This window comes from Streptopelia decaocto (genome assembly GCF_964273445.1).
Source record: "Streptopelia decaocto genome assembly, chromosome: 9".
Lineage (NCBI taxonomy): Eukaryota > Metazoa > Chordata > Aves > Columbiformes > Columbidae > Streptopelia > Streptopelia decaocto.
This window is the reverse complement of record NC_138664.1, coordinates 17,651,083-17,669,231: the sequence shown is the minus strand read 5'-3', so window position 1 is coordinate 17,669,231 and position 18,149 is coordinate 17,651,083. Positions and strand designations below refer to the sequence as shown.

Sequence of the window (18,149 nt, the reverse complement as noted above, 5' to 3'; positions counted from 1 at the left end):
TTTCTTGTATCTGCAAGAGATTTGGCACTTCGGAAGCATGGGGTGTAGTGTGCGTACACAGGACAACATGCACACGTTAACCTCGGTGGTTCTGGGGCTTAACGACCATACACAGGGTGGTCATTTTGCACACACGTAGTATAACAAATCTGTTGCTTCGTGTTCGTGTTGCAGCTGCTGTGTCTGCTGCCAGCCAGGTGCTGTGCGCTCCGTGTGTGCGGTAAGTTCCCTTATGAAACCCTCAGGCTCACTGTGCGGATGTGATACAGCAAATGTAAACGTACACAGTAGATCGGTTGCTTCAGGGACATCGCAGACCTAATATTGTTGGGAAAAATAGCGGGTTTGTGTTTGCATAGTACACACAGAAAGATGTGAGAAGAGGTGCAAAAAAACCCCCAGTGAACATGATCTGCTGCTACCAAGACCTTCTGTGTTTTTTTTGGAAAGGAAAACTGCCAGGAGAGGGCGCATGAGTTATGCTGGTGGGATGCGTATGTCCCAAGATTTGTAGGATTAAAGTATTCTGAACCCTCTAATGTAGCTGTATATTTTATATTTAGAGCTTTACCTTCTTCAGATTGTCTAAAGCCGTTTCCTGCATTGGAAAACTGTCTTTTAGGCAGTAAATATTTTGCCGTCCAGCACTTATATCCTCAAATTGACAGAAAGCATCAACCCAAATGTATCCACTCAATCAAAAATATTTTATGAATTAGAATTCTGTTATTTTTGTGCATCTCATATGCTAATCTTCAGTCTTGGGGTTTGCATCTGTTTAATCGCATTGAAATAAAGGGGAGGAAAAGCGACATGAATTCAGGACTGTTAAGAATAAAAATGGGTCTTGATTGCCACTTGCGTGTGATAACCTGATGCGGCTTCCAAGTAGACACGTTGGTTTACGACACCTTTTTTTTCATATTTTCATAAAATGATGGCTAACAAGCCTTCCTCTCCCTGGTTACTCAGAGTCAGGGTCTGCAAAGAGTAAAAAATGTTTCAGCAATGATAAGAGAACTTTTCACAGAACTCAAAAGGCTTGGAACTGAAGAAAAGGTTAACATCTGTCCTTCCCGCCTGCGCTTTCAGTTTCATTCCTTATTGCGTAGTGCATAAGGGTCTTAGATTTTAGAAATAATTTCATGAAATACCAGAACATTACAGTCTCATGCCATTAAATATCTTTAAGTTGTGAAGAAACAATACTGAAATTATTTTATTTGTCTTCTGGGTGAGCATTTCTTACAGATACTCAGACCAACTGAGGGTTTCTCTAGAATTTCAGCTGTGTTTGACTAAGTTCCTGTAATGCTGTGATTTATTTCTTAGCTCAGACAAATCAGAGAGTACCAAAAGATATCTGTGGATCAATTAAGCAGAATGGAAAGGAGGAGTAAGTATATTCACTTCTGTTGAGAGCTGTAAATTCCTCTTTCCATTTTTGATGTGACACATACGGAATGTTTTTGGGAGTTCACAGCCAGCTCATCAGTTCTTGCAGAGGAAAGAATAAGCCCTAGGAACATAGACTATTAAAATAAAGTGTGGGGTTTGAGTTGGGGTGCTTTTTAAAAAGCGATGCTGTAGCTCAAACAAAAAACCTGAATAATCCAAACCTCGCAATGTTTTTTCTGTGTTGTTATACTGAGGCAGACTGAAGAAGTACAACTTCTGGGAGGTAACTGCAGTACGGCTGACTGGGTGAGGTGGCGCTCAGGAACGTTCACCTTTCCTCAGGCAGAAATCCGCCAGTGTGTGAAGAGTCTTGGAACGTGGTGTTGCCGGTCGCGAGCACTCGATACCACAATCAAATCCCAGTGTGTTCTATCAAGGCAAATTTTATACGGCAGAATTAAACTGTGCCGGCCTTTTGTGTCAAATTTTGGAGACGATGCCACGGCAACCCTTTATTAAAAAACAAAAGAAGTTGTTTCACTTCCGTGTAGCAGAGCAGCATGCAGGAAAGTCACAGCCTTGTGGTTTGGAATGAAAACAGCTATTTGGTTTGTCTTTTGCAGTGAGAAATGGGGTGTTTCGGTAGGTCTGGACTGTAGTGTGTTCCTAATTTAACATTTAAAGCCATAGGTTGTAAGTCACTGTCTTTTCCTGTAGGTTAGTTATGTAAACTAGCATTTGTTCATATTGTGCTTCTTTTAATGCCAACTTCAAAAAATCTTTGCATATCTTGTCAAAGTACATCATGCAGAGGGTAAAACTGTGTTTTGCACACGCTGCTGTGCATCCCTCCTTTAATAAATAAGCCTAACAAATCGGCTACAAATGTTAATCGCTGAGCAAGTGTCGGTTGTCAGGTACTCTGCTTTTGCTAGAAACATCTTAGGTGGTGTGCTTATTGGCCTCAGCAGAGGGGATGACCATATGGATATACCCTTTCACAGATATTTGTTAATAACTCTCTCTCTGAAATTGACGTAACTCATATAGTGACTCTATCTGCTGTGGCTTTATGCCCTTTCCCGTTACGTAAGGAGCGTAGAAAGCGAGGGGGTCTGGTCCCAACCTCATGACTTAACAGGAGGGTTCTCTTTGCATCTCGTGACTCGGTGTGAATTGTTCAAACTCAATCCTAACTCCATTCGCTTTTGTATGTTTCTTCCAATAAGGGGAACCTTGCCATCAGGCTTACTAAACCTTGTCAAAGAACTGTTAAAATTTATTAAATTCTATCAAATTTATTGAACTCTGTCAAATTACCATTTTTACCGCAATACAACATATTGCTGCTTCTCTTCTGAGTGAGGTGCATTCCGCTCATCTGCGACATGAGGGTTTCAAAGTTGAAGTTTTCAGTCTTAATCAGGCCTGGCATTCGTGGCAGCAATGCAGGGTTTTCCAGTTTCAAAGAACAGAATGCAAACAGGTTTTTCCTCAAGACCCCAGTGGAGACGCTGCAGCCTTTACAACCATTTGTAAATGCAGGAAAGCAGCCACGGCTCATTGAAGCTACACTGCCTGAGAGGAGAGTGGAACTGAGGTAAAACACCCACATTGACCCAGTTTATACAATTTGTTGCACTTAAAGCTGAACCAATTTTCGTGATGCCTTTTCAAGCGTCAACTTTTTTTCTGGCTTATTGTCTGGAATCATGTCGGCACTTCTCTCCGCTCTCAGCGTTACCGACGGACGTTTTTCCCTGACTCTCTCCAGACCGGTCCGCGTTATGTTCCGGCAGAAATCCACGTGGAGCGTTTGCAGCGACCCCCCGTACAGGGTCACCGCTTCCAGTGTCCGGTCAGTGATCCGCACGCAGTTCTCCAGTTTGAGTGTCCTGAGGTTTGGGCAGTTCTTGAGGAGCAGCAAGATGCAATCATCTGTAATGTGGCCACATCCTGACAGCGTCAGAGACAGCAGGTTTGGACATCTGAAAACATGATGGTTGCAGGTGAGATGAGGGGAAAAATAAATAATGGAGCTTGGAGAGGCTTGTATTGTCAAGAATAAATACAGAAGTTAGAAAAATACCTCCTCTTCCATCAGGAGGGCTACGAAAGCATGGGTTTAAGTGGGGACATAGTTAAAATAGATCTTAATTCTCAGCTTTACTAATTGCAAAACTTTTCCTGTTGGTAGCAATGTCTATAGCTCAGTTGACCTAGTGGAGAAGGGGACACAAACGCGTATTTAAGCTGCAGCTGCATTGTTTTTTCCTAAGGAGCTGCATGGTGCTGCGCTTCTCCAAGTGTGGCAAAGGAAGACCCAGCAGGGACGAGATGTAAGTCAGGATGGACTGGAGGGCAAGAGTGAAGAGGCTGCTGTGTGCACATGCTGAGCGTGGGCAAGAAAGACATTCCTGCTTTTGATTTTACAGGGATTAACGGGTGTGTTTCAGCTCCTTGGGTTTCCTGAATGAGGTGCCAGCCACTACCTGAGAGTGTTGATGTTTGAACCCCACACAACTCTTCAACCTTCCTTCAAACCACTGAAACTGTAAGAACTCTGCTGCTAAACAGTGACGCAGCAAACAAAAAAGCTTTTACTTTGTTGTTACTTGGGTAGATCTGGGAAAGCGCAGAAAGAGCCTGTTCCAAGTCAGTGCGCGATGACTTACACTGACTGTCCTTGTGCAGGAAACTGGAGCAGACCAGTTACTACCCGCTGTTGTACTGACTAGAAATGTTGGCGAGGACCCTCGTGCACCCACCTGCAAGGCCTTTAGTACAGAGCGTTTGGTGTCTGGCTTACCCCGCTGCAGGGAGCAGCAGTTCAGCCGAGCCAGCCATTAGCTCAGTGCAGCTTATTGTCTCTCTGATGGCTCAGGGCTTCATTAGACTCTGTCGTTGTGAGGAAAACTGATGGCAGCAACGCTGATGACCTTGTGGGACCTTTGTACAGAACTCCCAGCCCGCCTCCCTCCTGTAGGAGCTGATTTGTGCTCAGCCAGTGCTGGGTTTGGGGTGCACAGCAGCAGCGGGGCGAACACGGGGCTGGGCCAGCACTGCAGCGTGTGTGCTGCTTAAAAACTACGGGGAACATTCCTCTTTCTCCACACCCCCTGCAGCCCCCAGCTGCTGCCTGACTTCACCTTCTGAGCAACATCATGTCAGCTGCATGACCTCCTTTTTCTTTACTCTTTTCCTTTACACTTATGAACAGTTAGAAAAACAAATGTTTTAAAGTAGGCAAGGTCAGGAAAGGCTCTGACCTGCCATCTCCTGTGGCTTCACTCTCTGCACAGAACGCTCTTTTGTTCAGATGGAAGTACTTTCAATGGGTTGCTGCAAAAAATAAAAGGCAGTAACTTGTCCTAGGATGGCTAAAATGGATGAGAAGGGAGCAGGGGTGACTGCCAATATTGAACTGTCTTTTGGAGTTCAGTTTAAGTTGTGGAAACAAACCCATGTCAGGCTGAAAGTCATTTGTGGATTTTTTTATGGACTTGCTTACTACTCAGGCTTTGCTTTGAATTTTTGTCCAGCAACCAGTTTGGGGTTATGGATTCTGCAGAGGAGAAAGGCACTCGAACTACTTCTGCAAAAGCTATGGTCTTGCATCCTCTTTCTGAATCCTAATTCGTGACGGCAAAAAAAATGTAAATACTTAAGTGTGGCCTCACGGTAGATATTCCAGTACCTAAATGTACTTCCTCCAACACGCTTGTTTATAGGCAGATGTGCTTCCTAATGATACTTTGCTAATTAATCCAAATTTTTATCAGTTGTTCTAAAATAATTACTTCTCAAGTCTGTACTTGCAACTTAATACTCTGTTTCGAATGCACATTTCAGTCCTTGTTTCGAGATTGCACTGTTGCTGCTTCTCACCAAGAAAACGTGTCCTGTCATCGTCCTGAAATCCGTTTGGTTTTTTAAGTTGTTCCTTCCCAAGAGGCCGTTTTGCCGGCTGTGCTGTGGCACACAGCGGGGGCTGGCTGGGCACGCCGCTGTGCCAGCTCAGGACCCGCACCCGCTTCCTTACAAGGAAGCTTAGAAAATTCAGTACAAAAGTAGTACTTATTTCTTACAATGAAACAGATTTGGTCCTTAGTAACATGTTTAATGAACTTAGTTTTGTTACGACATCTATTCACTATTTGAAATGACACCTTTCCTCCAGCCCCCTCTTGTACCCCCGACAGTGCTTTGCACTGCTGCACTGATACATTTCAATTAAGCAACAGGCAGTACTGCACTTTCCCATAGTAATTACTCACTCATAAAAAATAAAAAATAAGGAAAAACAGGCTTAAGGAAAATCAATAAGAAGTATATACTATTGCCACTATAAAACAAATTTAATACTATATCAAAACTGCCAAGTCAAAGCACTCACATACTCAAGTGGTCCATTTTATGTAGGATGTACAGAGTAAATAGCTCTCAATTCTCTCATTTCAAATACAGCAGAGGTAGAGTTTCACACCCAAAGAACGTACCTGTTGCAAACTTCCAGTAAAAAGTCACTGACAGTGTTTTCATGCCTGTTACAGAAGTCTTTCTGGAAATGGTTTTTCATCCAGTCCTCAATGTTACACACCTTGACTCTCTCCGAGTACCAGCAGATGGATAAGTACTTTAAAGCAGGTCCCAGGAGAAAATTATTCTTCTTTAGTTCCGCTGGAGAATGAAAGTTCAACAAACACCACAGTGAAGGATCCTGAAACACTTCTAGCAACTGCTGACATGTTTCTGCTAAACTTTTCCTACTATTTTTGTCCAGAAAAGAAAACAGATGTAAAAGGCATTCCCGATTCAGCTGGGTTATATGCATAGCGAGTTAGAAAGAAGATTGTCGCTGGCCTTCTGGAGCAAACGGCACTGCTGGAGGGGGTTCCGGAGCACCAGGAGCCTGTTGTACATATATGGTTGTGGAATGGTGTTTATTTTTGGCAAACAACTGGTGCAGACACCAGGAACAGGGGAAAGAAACATGCATGCAACCAACTGTTGTTGTTGCTACAAGGGAATGGAATGGGCATGTAGAATAGCAGCACTTGGCTGTCAAGAAACGCTTCCTTAAAAGGGATTTCTTTCCTTTTAGGCACTCCTGAAGTTCTGTGAGGTTCTTGTGCAGTGTTAATGAACCGGGGGCTGGGGACAGGGTGGGGGTGCAGCCACAGCTGCAAGGAATAGCTCTGCCAGCCTCTCAGGTTTGGAGCATTTGGCATTCTGAGCAGAACTTTGTCTTTGCCGTGTAAAACGGTTTTAGCTTCGATTTGTTCACTGATTTTTCTAAGGTTGCACTTCAGTTTCATGCTCAGGGACTGTTACATTGGATAATGAACGTTCACAAACAGGTTGTGAAATGAGCTGAAGGCTCCCTGGCTGTTTTAAAGCACACACACACACACACACACACGCACAGAGCCTGCAGCTTCAATTTACAAGCCTCAGACTTCTGGGCAGTTTCCTGTACAGCTATTTGAATAAACACCGCTAGCTATTTACCCACCTTTTGCGTGAGGAAAGTAATGGTACACAGGAAGACACGCATGGAACAGCAGGTCTATGTTTGGCTGCTCGGAGGCGTGTGCTTTTAAGAGACGTCTTCTATTAACTTGAGTTTCACAAGTTTTCTTGTGCTGTTTAGTGTGTGGTTTAGTTCGTGACTGTAGCCTTGGAACTTTTGGTGGGGAAAGAATATATGGAACTGCTTTACGAATAGAAGTGTTTGTTTTCCAGTAAAGGAAGAAAGTGTAGCTGTAAGTCCCTCCTGGAAGAAAAATAAAGCTACAGCAAAGGGCAGGCTGGAATTAAACCGATCAACAGCCCTGCAACTTCCGCATTTGTGAACTGAACATGCTCAAGGTAGTATATGCCCATCTATCTGCTGTTAACACAGGAAAATGATACATTCAACTAATTAGTAGATATTAACAGCAAAACAGCCCTGCAGGAATTTTTGAAGTGCCTGGCACATTTTTAGTAGCTGGGCGATTTTATGAACCTACGTATTTTAATTGTGTTTGTTTCAATACATGACAGGGTTGAGGGAGACCAAAAGTTCACCTTTTGCTTCTTACCCTGAGAACGCAGTTTGAAAATCAACTCTGAAAAACAAGACTCGAAATCCATTTGCAGTCTGCAACAATTATTTTAGCTTCTCATCTGGGCTTGAGTAACGTGTATGCAGTGACTCAAAAAACCAGCAATTGCAGATCTCTTTAATTCTTCAGAGTTAGTAATTTTCAGTTATGTACGGTAAGCTGTGCTTAACAATTGCCAGTCTTTTTAGTTTCATATCCTTTGTCATTTAATATTTTCCTTGAAACGAGGAGGAGGTTCCTGCTCCCCACCGGTGGGCAGTGGCACCAGTACTTCATGAAGCCAGGAAAGGGACAGGGATGGCAGATAATTTCACGTACCAGGTACGCCAGTCACTGGAAAACAGCAGTTAAACCGTGTGCCAGCAGCTGTTCTTCTGTGCTCTCATATTAGTATTTTTCAGCTCTTACTCTGTCCCTTCATCCTTCTCAGAACTTACCTTCGTTTTTGAGCAGTTTTAAACAGTCGAGAGTGATCAGAGTGGTAAGAAACACAGGAATATTATTTGTAAGAAACCAAAGTTACCATTGCTAGGATGGACGCAAACCAGACAGAGGACACACGCCAGAATCTGACGTAAAAATGGGTGACAAGGCCTTTAAAATTGGACGGCAGGTCCTCTTTGGGTGTAGGTACTAAGTTTTGGCAGAGGTGCCAAATACTGCGAACACTTCTCTTTGCTGTATTTTGTTGTCCCGAGAACAAGTTAAAATAGTTTACTATCCGTGTTTGACAGATTTACACTAATGATATTCTGCACAACTGTAGAAGGACAAGAGGAGTTTCATTTTCTAAGGAAAGGAGACACTTTAATGGCACATTTTCCATAAACACACTGTGTGAATGAGATATAATTCACATTCAACCTGGAAATGCTCCAGAAACACGCAAGATGAGCACAGTCAGTAATCCTCACTGAAAATTACACACTAGCTTTTAATGGTAAACAATTACAACTATGGCACTACAGTACTTGAGGATATCCTAAAGCACATTGGAATCAATCTTCAAGGTGCTGATTACCTCATCAGTAAGACACAAGACACATCAGTAATGAAACATTATTGGGGAAACTCTTGACCACCACGTGTTATGCTTTCCACTGATTTAGCAAAATCCTTACAAATGGCCTCCTGCTTTTGATACAAGCCCACTGCCCCTGTCGGACAGTTTCAAACTCTCCCCCACCAACATCTGTCACCACCTGGAAAGCACCTTCTGCCCAGACCCCGAGGAGAAGCGCTGCCCGCACGTGCCTTACAGCTCTGCACGCTGCTGCGCTCGGCTCACCGAACAACACGCTAAAGCAAAGGATTCTCTGGGAGCTGGACATTCTGCCGTTCTGTTTGACGTAAATCCCATCTCCAGTTGTAGACGTGGCTGAACAATCACTAACAAAAGGACAACCTTTGATCAGACGGATTTTGGTGAAAAACACGCAAGTCTCTGAACTGCAGAGAGCAGTTGTTGCTTGCAGAGCAGTCACAAGCAAGAAAAAAATTCTTGCCAGTTAGTGTGTACTATGATCAGCAGTAAGTAGAAAAGAAACATTTGGCTTAAATGAAATGAGATATCCCACCCCCCTCCCCCAGGCTAGTAGATAAATATAGGATATACAAGTAAGGTTAAAAATGTAATACTAGGCCAGGTGCAGTATATGTTACTGGTTCAGTGCTCAGTTACGTTTTTCTTATTTTACTTTTTTTTTTTTCTTCTTCTTTTTAACTTTTTTTTTGACACCACACTGAATAGAATACAGCGGATAAGCAAAGTTCTCCACCAGGAAGAGAAATACTTGTGTTGCCACAACGAAGTGTTCATACTGTCCATCTGGGTTTGCAGTGGGAGAAACTTAAATTAGGAAAGGATTTACAACGTACTTGTTCCAGCAGAGCATATGGCTGAGTCCTTGTCACCACCTGCTGCATGAACAAGACTGACCTGATTGCATTGTGTTCCCATGGCTGTGTCTCAAACGGACCATGCTGGATGCCGTTGCCCAAGACCTTAACGTTACAGAGCAAATGTTGCTGAAAGGAACATACTGAAGTGAGAACATAACTCTGACCCGAAAAAATATTAACTGGAGAAGTAGAAGCTGCTTACAATAAGTGAATGTTGCTGAAGATTACAAATTTAAGTTTCTAAAAATACAGAAAGGCACATTTACATCACTGGTTTGCGAGAACACTGCATACGCCTCACTACTGTCAGTTAAACTGCTGCTGGCCCATAGCTAGCTGTGTATTTTAAGCTTTGTATTCTCAAAACTAATTTTCTAAAGCAATTCAATCCAAGTAGCATGCAGACAAAAGGCAGCTATAGATGGAGTCTACTTCACTCACTCACTTCAACTGAGCAGCCAGGCTGCCCTTCAGGGGAATGACGTGCTAAGGTACTTCACTTGTCCACACACCAATGACGTCTGTCAAATCCCTTCTTCTGCCTGTACAAACAATACCAGCTGTCTATTCTGACTAGAAGAAAGGCTCTGGCTGCGAGAAACGGTAGGTGATAAACTATGTACTATTTAAATCAATGCATAGTTCTATTTATTGTTCAACTTAAGTGAAAGATGATGTTGTTATATATGTCACTTAACGTATCAAATAACAATCACAATTTGTTTTAACTAGTCTACAGTTTACGTATTCATACACCATCAGCAATGCTGAATGCTTTCTGCAGTTTCATATTAAGCCAATTTCTCTCTTCCCTGGTTTAACATGTTGTGAAAAAGCTATGAAGACAGACATTTAAAGAAAAACCAACAGATTGCGATTTCTCTCTACACTTGTCAGCGTACAGCTAGCAGGTGACCCACAGCAAATATAATAAACTGCTGCCTACTCCACGTGCAGGTTGAGCTGTGGGTACAATCTGTAGGGAAATTCTTACTGTGTACTCTGATGTCTTTCAGAAGCTTTAACTAAAAAGGGAAATCACATTTTCCTTGAGTTCTTACGTGTTTTCAGACTACTCTGTTTTACTGTTACCGTAATTAAAAGGCTGAGTTTGACTGTGTGACTACATTAAGTAAATTCTACTCTTATTACCATACTTTGAGATTTTAGGGGTGTCCGGTTCCTTGTTGGGCACAAAGGAGCGAGCCATAGGCAGGGTTGGGGCAATAGAACTGAAATGCAGCATTTGTCTAATTTCAGATGTTTTGGGGGGACTCCTGGTTTTTGCAATATCAGGTTTTCTGTCCACCTTTTAAAAATCACATCAGCCACAAATCTTTCTCCATTACATAGCCAAGTTTTAGAAACTATATCATGCCTCCAGTGTTCAGATGGAGACCGTAAAGGTCCCACACTGGGCCGATGCTTAGGCAGCTACCGTACCAGTGTATTAGTATTAGCTAATGTGCTACCTGCTCTGGCCTCATCACCTCCTGTCAGGCAGGCTGTGTTGTGCATCTGAGCATCTTCCCTTTAGTTTGCATCTGAACTGGTACAACTGTCATGCAAAGCATCCATAACACCGTCTGCTTCCTTTAGGTTCTAAGTGAGCTGCAGGCATTTAGCGGACATGAGCTCTATTTAGACCTAAGACTGTTCTCACACACCCCAAACTTGGGGGCTGTACTCCCAGTGCCCACCAGGAAGGAGGGCTGGGGTCCCACTGCCAGAAGTCTCCAAGTCCTCAAGCAAGTAAGTGTTTGCCACCAAATTTCAGGATGAGTCTAAAACAAGAGATGTCTAAGGCAATTCAGGTTCGGTTAAAAAAACATAAATCTCAACACAATTTAGACATGAATATATTTTAAGATAATTTTTAGAAAATTTGATGGGGGAAGGGCAGAGCATACGTGAGGAATACTTGAATTAAACTGCTGTATAGATACAATTGAACCAATGGTTTATTTACAATGATTCCTGAAAGTCAGCAGCCTGAATACACACCAATATAGCAGCAATTACCTGGTCTAGTTAATGATGCCACATCTCTCTTCTGCAGACAAAGAACGATTGTTCAGAGGTCGCTGTTTAATTCTTGCACGAGGGAAAATAGTACGTGCAAACAATTCTGTGATTTAAAGAGATTAACTCATATCTGCATAACAGCTGTGAGAACAGCATGAAGTTGTATTGCTCTTCATAATCAGAAGCACATTTATCTTGCTTGTAAGGAGGATAGAAAGCTTCTCCGATGTAAATGTGCCTTTAGAAAGTGAGAACTGAAAACATTAATATAAAAAAGTCAAATAACTAAGTATTTCATGAAACTATATATATAAAAATCGAGTTATCATAACTAAAGCAGCAAACCAAAATCTGCTGAGGTTTTCTGGTATAACTAAAAAAAAAAAGTTAGTTTGTGTCCAAGTTCAGTAAGTCAAATGCTACCATCGACACAACAAAACTAAAACCCACAAGAGGAAATTGAAAAGTGCACAATGAAATTAATAGTCTTGGATCAAGTATTTATGGAAAATGGAAATGTTTTGTCCGGTGGACTTGATAAGTGAGAATTAAAAGGAGGTATTAAAGTTTATCTGATCCAGATTTGGCTTGCCGTTCCACGTAGAAGAGGATGTAGGCCTTGGCCTTTACCACAGTCTCCTCGTCGGTCAGAGTTACAGTACTGTCGTTGAAATGGAACCAGCGGCCTTCGTGAGCTGCGTACGCGGTGTAATGTCCGGAGCCGACGCTGTCAGCGGGGCCGGCGGAGAGAAAGCACAGTCAGGAGGAGACAGAGCACCCGCTCCCCGACGCGTTTCCCGCTAGCGCTACGAGACCTCCGGAAACCAGAGGAAGAAAGGACCCGACAGCCCTCCACAACAGTTGGTAAGGTGCTTCCCTTCTTCCTCTGTGGGGCTCAAAGTTCTCCAAATTACAGTGTTAAGTAAAATAATCACTTACTGGGATGAACTGAAGGGCTTTTTTATATGAACTTATTAGCACCCCATAGTTTTTGTGCAAGCAAGGCTTCTTGCAACACTGAACTTCCACATTTGCCTACATAAAAATCTAGTCCATCATCTATTAATATTCAAGCATCAGCTATAAATATTTCACTATGCTCTATTATTATTATTTCTGAAATTTACCCCATTTACTTTTAGAGAGACTTGCATAGTTTAAATATAATCAAAAGCACTCACAGCAAAACTAATCCCAGAATACTAAGAAGAAAAATTTTCAAGTTCATCTTAAACAGATCCACATCTTGGCACCGTATTTCTTGAATCTAACACACCACAACTACAAACCCATCAATTTTCATCACCCTGCCACCCCAAGAGAAGGCCTGCTTTTGCTGGCTTACATGTTATAACACACACTCTATGTTTCCAACCATCTCATTCCATTCTAATCACGAGCAGCTCTCTTGCTGTCCTTATAGTTTTACTAGACTTTGAAGCACCAGTCAGCTGCGCTGTGGTGGCACAAGGGCTGCCTTTGGTAGCCAAATCTTTCTTTAAAAAGAGTCCAGACCATTCATCTAGAAAAAGCAAAAAAAATATGGGCTTTCTGGACAGAACTTGTTTCCTATCTTTGGATTAAATTCAGCTATCAGCAAGGTTTTCATTAGCAGGGTTTTGTTTCTTTCAGAAAACTCCTTTCACAGCTCACACCCATAGCAGAGTGATCACCTGAACAAGACGACCAGATTTCTCGGAAGATAAACAGTTGTTTAATCCCTACTACTGTTACTTTCAACAGATCCTTACACGGCTGGGAAAAGGATAAAAAAAACCCAAAACAATACACACCCAGCTACTTTTACTTCAAACCATGAACACTAGGCAGCCTGGTGGCCTGTCTGCTAGCTAACACTCATTTTGAAGTTCAGTCCTGCAGGAGGGAAGGTACATACAGGATAATTCTTTCACTGTGCCAGTCTTAAGTCTACAGTTGTTCCAACATGCACACACACTCTTTTAGTATAAATGCACATGTGCATTTCAAAGTGAATAAAAGAGGAAAAAATATTTCTGCTTTGTACTAAGAATTTCAAAATGAGGCGTTAACTTCTGGAAGGGCTTAGGGCTTTCCATTCCTAGAGCAACTAGACTGTTTACATTCTGTCTCACGCTTGTAGTCATTACTCAAAGAGCCTGCCAGTGGTCATTCACAGGAATAACTGCATAATGTGTCTGAAGTTAATTCAGCTTAGTCCCATGTAAGTTTATAAATTACTGCTTATTTCTACCAGTAAAAATGAAGACATTCAACAGCAACAGCAAAAGCAAAACCTCCATCAGCTCTGCATGTATGGGTGGGGAGAAGGTCTGTGCCGAGCAGCACTCACCCCGAACCGTGGTGCACAACGACGGCCGCGAGGTCGTACAGGCAGCTTTCAGGGCCGCTGTTCTCAGGCTGCGGGGAGAAACACAGAAAACACTTCAGATCTCAATGGCACCTACTATAACTTGTAATAAAGACACATGTCGTGTAACAAAGTTCTACAGAAATTATCAGTGAGTCTTCATACCTCTAACAAGTAGCATTTCATGTCTAGGCCTCGTAAGGGAAACTCAACGTAGGTGTCAACCTTGTTTCTCAGATATGCTGTCCAGTGAAATCGTTTCAAGTGTAAGCATAGCACCTATGGGATTAAAAAAAAATAAATGGATGCATTAGAAGAAGAGGTTGAACTTAGTGCTAGACATCAGCAATAGCCTGCGGGAGGGTTAGACGTTGGTCATTTCCTTTGACATCACACTGCAACCTTTTCATGCTTACACGAACCTTTGGTAGTTTCTGAATCCAGAATTTTTTGGTGGACTTTTGTTTCTTTTTACATTTGTGACACATATACAGCTCTGTCTCATCAAGTTCTTCCAGGTCTGTAAAACTGCGAAGACAATCTAAAAAAGAACGAGATACAAAAAACAAAATACCCACACAAAGAAAACAGATTCAAGATGACATGGAGTGATCTTTGTAACATGAAATACAACAAATACAGCAATATAGAGGTGTGCCTATCTGCTGCAGTCAATCTAGTTATTATATACACTTGTGCAGCAAAAAGCTGTGTTTTAATACAGTAACATGCAGCATTCCCTATTTCTTAAAACATAGCTATAAGCAGTTCGAGAGGAAAAAAGGCATTCAGGAAACTGGCATCTTTCAAATGAGATTCCGTCCAACATTCAGCGTAACTATTTTCAAGGAAACGAAATGACTTCCTAAGAAAGACTATTCAAAGAAAAACCTCTGCTGGAATGCTTGTTGATACTCAGCTGACCCCCTGAAGCACTTCTCAGCCCCAGCTTATCACAGTAGCACGTCAGTACACAGTGACTGGGGTAAAACCTGCACAGAAAATTATTTTGGCATCTTCTTCTACCACAGATTCTCACAGAATTAGAGGGCATGTGGCAACTATGTCACACCCCAGGTGGACGCCTGGCTATTCTGAAACAGGTACTCTAAACAGCATATACTCTTAGTCCTGGTAATGATTTCATTATCCAAGCACTCTTACCTCGTAGTGTGCACATTGGTCCATTTTCTTGATTTTTAGTACGTTTATTTCTGAACTGACTTGGAATATCTAGTGAAAGGTCTAGAAAAACAAAGATTAAAAAAATAAGGCTGAATAAAACAATGCTTAATCTTTTCAGGCTACAAGTCTAGTTCTGTCATGTGACATCTAAATATATCGAGTTTCAGATTTATTTTTCTGCCTTAAGTCACCCAGTATCTTGAGAGCAAAAGGCACCACCTTACCTAGGAATGGGTCGAACTTTCTAGATTCAGTCCCACATATTAGGCAGTTGACTTCATTTTGAAGAATGCCTCCAAAAATCGCTGTGACAACAGTAGACGCTCCATTTCTAGACAAACCACATCAGAGACATAAAGTCAGTCAGAATGTCTGAGCTTAATTTTCAACACTTGTTACATGTTTACTGTTTACAACTCACCACTACTAGGCAGAGCAGTTTTGCCTGAGTGTAACGAACAGGGATTGAGTTCATCCACCAGGCACTCTATTCACCCAGAAGTGTACCGCACAAGTATTTAGCTGCTATCATACCTTTGCTTTATCTTGTACCTCAAGAAAGCGTGAACCGCATATGGTCTAACCAGATGCTCAAAATTTCAGTGTTGAAAGTATTCCAGTTGATTGCATTTCTATAGGGTAGAGCTGATGCTCACAGGGTACAGTATTTTAACCCTGTGATCAAAGGCTGTTTCTGAAACAAAAATTCTCCCCTCTGAGGTAGGCCAAGCATATTTTTGTTTTAATTCTGTACCCTTCGTTACAAGTAATTTTGACTTCTTAAAGTGTATTTTCACGCTTCCCTTGCCAAGACAATTTAAGTTGCATTAGGATACACAACATGCATCATCATCGTTCTCTATACTTTCATCACTCTCTCAATCTTTTTAGCAGATTATGTAATAGGCTTCTCACAGTGCAATTAAAAAAAACCCCAACAAATTTTAAAGTTATATTAAACAACTCCTAAACTTGCTCGTTTATGCTTACAGATTCGACACTACCAGCCTGCAGAAACCTGTGTTCCTTATCTGCACTCCACATACATCTTTTAAAGGTAATTTGAACACGTCTTGTTGAGCAGAAGAAAACGTCCACTCAAATAAACCAGAGCTCAAGAAGAGAGCATTCACAGCACATTTATTACTTTACTGTAGGCATTTAAGTGTATGTGACCTTAATTTGCCCTTGAAAGAAAGCAGCTTACTCCACCTCACCAAGCATTTGAACCGGTAATTTCAAGATATATTTACAATAGATACGTGAATGAAGTTAAATTCTCCTTGGGTTTTGACATTAAAAATGTTGACAAAACAAAACTGGGTTACTTTTCAAATACACTTCAATTCTAAGCACATTTTGGGACTCTTTGGTGGGATTTTTAGGCATTAGCAAAGCAACATAAATGCGGTAAAGAGCACAGTCTGAACTCCAGGCTTTCCCTAATGAGGCAACTGTAAAATCCTGCCCTTCTCGGACCTGCTTATTATGCCCTAATCGGTATAGGAAGGGAAAATGCACTCAACTCTTACACAGGGAATCCAAGAAGTTAGGGACCAAATGTGCAGGCTGAACTGACCCAACATTCCTTCCTGAAACAAACTAAAATGGTTTCTCTCAATCGGAGAGAAAACACACCTGGGACAGAATTCAGAAAGAACAGTATTTTGAGAAGAACAGAAAGAGGAGCGAAACACATGGATCACCTCTGCTTCAAGACACACAGTACCATGAAAAATCAAAATTACCAGGAAAAAAGGCAACAGCTCTAAATGTGTCAAGCGATACACCAGTACAGCAAGATCATCTGCAGGAAAACTGACTTCAAAGCCTAACTGCATTGCTCACGTGTTAATCCAGGAGGTCTGCTGGCAATTTAAACCTACAACACTTGGCCATCTTTATTGCTCCTGTATCATTCAAGCCATCTGTCACCCCAAGACAACGAGGTTGTCTGGACAAAGAATTCTATCTGGGTCTAGAAAATACAAAGATTTTCTTTTTATTTCTGAAAGACTACTGAATTACAATGTGTTTACAATTTAGCCTGTATGCTCACTCAGGCCTATGAAAAATGTTGATCCTTCGGAAAGGAAGCACATCCTGTAGGATGCTAATCCTTTATAACCTGCAGCTTTGTCATCTGTAACGTTACAGAGCCACTACAAAGAGAACTTAAACACGGAATCATGAACTTGAAATTTCAGATCTACTACATGCAGACCCCCACAAAGGCATTAAGGTTTTGAAGAAATTAAAAAACCACTTCTTACATGCAACATTTGTTGCTTGCAGACAGGGCAGCGTTTTCTTGCAAAATGACTGAACGTGAAACACCATTGAAGCCACCCTGGAGTTCCAGATGTAGATGGTCCAAAAGGTAACGCATGAACTCGTGGGCATCCTGTTGCTGGTATCCCCTTGAGAGAAAAGGAAACAACAGCAACAACATCACCAGTTATACAGGTTGGTTTAGTGCCAGCACACAGAGCATCACGGTCACATGAAAGAGCCTTTGCTTGTTTAAATAATACTGAGCAGACGTGACAGAGACATACATATTTTGTACAAAAGAAGTTTTCCAAGTGGCCTTTGGGAAGGTACAGCTGTGTCTAGACAAACTAAGCAGGTTTGGTCCTCTGGTCCTTTGCAGCTCACTCACGCTCTGCGTGTCTCTTTTTGAGGATGGAGAAACATTTAAGAATATACATTTTAGAGAGGAAGAGACCTTCTGGAAAACAACAGGGACCAGAAGAGACATAACATTTGCTCAGCTATTGGCTTAATGCTAATTGGCATCACCAAACTCAGCCTGTGCTAGTAACACCCTACAACTCACATGAAAATGTTAATGAAATGTTAATGAAATGTTAATGTTAATGAAAAATACACATCGGCAGCAGTGACTTCCCCTGGCTCACGCAAAGCATTTCTCCTTTTTCTTCGTTGTTGACTGTACTTAATCAATTCCTCTGCAGAACTGCTATGAACCAGGTTCAGGCAGCACACTATTCATCCCCACGCTTTGAAACTACCATCAATTATGGTCAATATATTGACATCTCAGACCAGATAAGACTCAAAGCTACCACAACACGTATTGTTCACGTGGGATTCCGCGTCAGTATTTCTGAGCGATTTTCATTCAGCCGCTGATCCCGCTCACTTCGGCAGTTCCA

General features: G+C 41.9%; 2 protein-coding genes across 4 annotated transcripts in view; both read right to left on the bottom strand.

The window, feature by feature from the left end:
• Positions 1–2,680: 2,680 nt before the first annotated feature.
• Positions 2,681–11,778, bottom strand: FBXL22 (F-box and leucine rich repeat protein 22). Its single transcript, XM_082061364.1, has 2 exons — positions 5,898–11,778; positions 2,681–3,386 (listed from the first exon to the last, which is right to left on the bottom strand). The coding sequence occupies exons 1-2, from the start codon at positions 6,230–6,232 to the stop codon at positions 3,041–3,043; spliced, it is 681 nt and encodes a 226-aa protein (XP_081917490.1). The 5' UTR covers positions 6,233–11,778; the 3' UTR covers positions 2,681–3,040.
• Positions 11,779–11,918: 140 nt separating this feature from the next.
• Positions 11,919–18,149, bottom strand: part of USP3 (ubiquitin specific peptidase 3) — a 41,334-nt gene continuing 35,103 nt past the window's right edge. For all 3 annotated transcript variants that reach the window (XM_082061357.1, XM_082061359.1, XM_082061358.1), the window contains exons 9-15: positions 17,244–17,390; positions 15,195–15,301; positions 14,950–15,030; positions 14,208–14,326; positions 13,951–14,064; positions 13,768–13,835; positions 11,919–12,162 (exon numbers count right to left, since the gene is read on the bottom strand). In XM_082061357.1, the coding sequence (XP_081917483.1) occupies positions 11,997–12,162; positions 13,768–13,835; positions 13,951–14,064; positions 14,208–14,326; positions 14,950–15,030; positions 15,195–15,301; positions 17,244–17,390 (802 nt within the window). In that variant the 3' untranslated portion in view covers positions 11,919–11,996. The remainder of the gene's footprint in view (positions 12,163–13,767; positions 13,836–13,950; positions 14,065–14,207; positions 14,327–14,949; positions 15,031–15,194; positions 15,302–17,243; positions 17,391–18,149) is intronic.

Coding starts and splice junctions, on each gene's coding strand:
- FBXL22 (XM_082061364.1), bottom strand. CDS start 6,232: ATGCATATAACCCAGCTGAATCGGGAATGCCTTTTACATCTGTTTTCT. Junction 3,387..5,897: donor TTACTGGAAGTTTGCAACAG/GTACGTTCTTTG, acceptor TCATGTTTTCAG/ATGTCCAAACCTGCTGTCTC.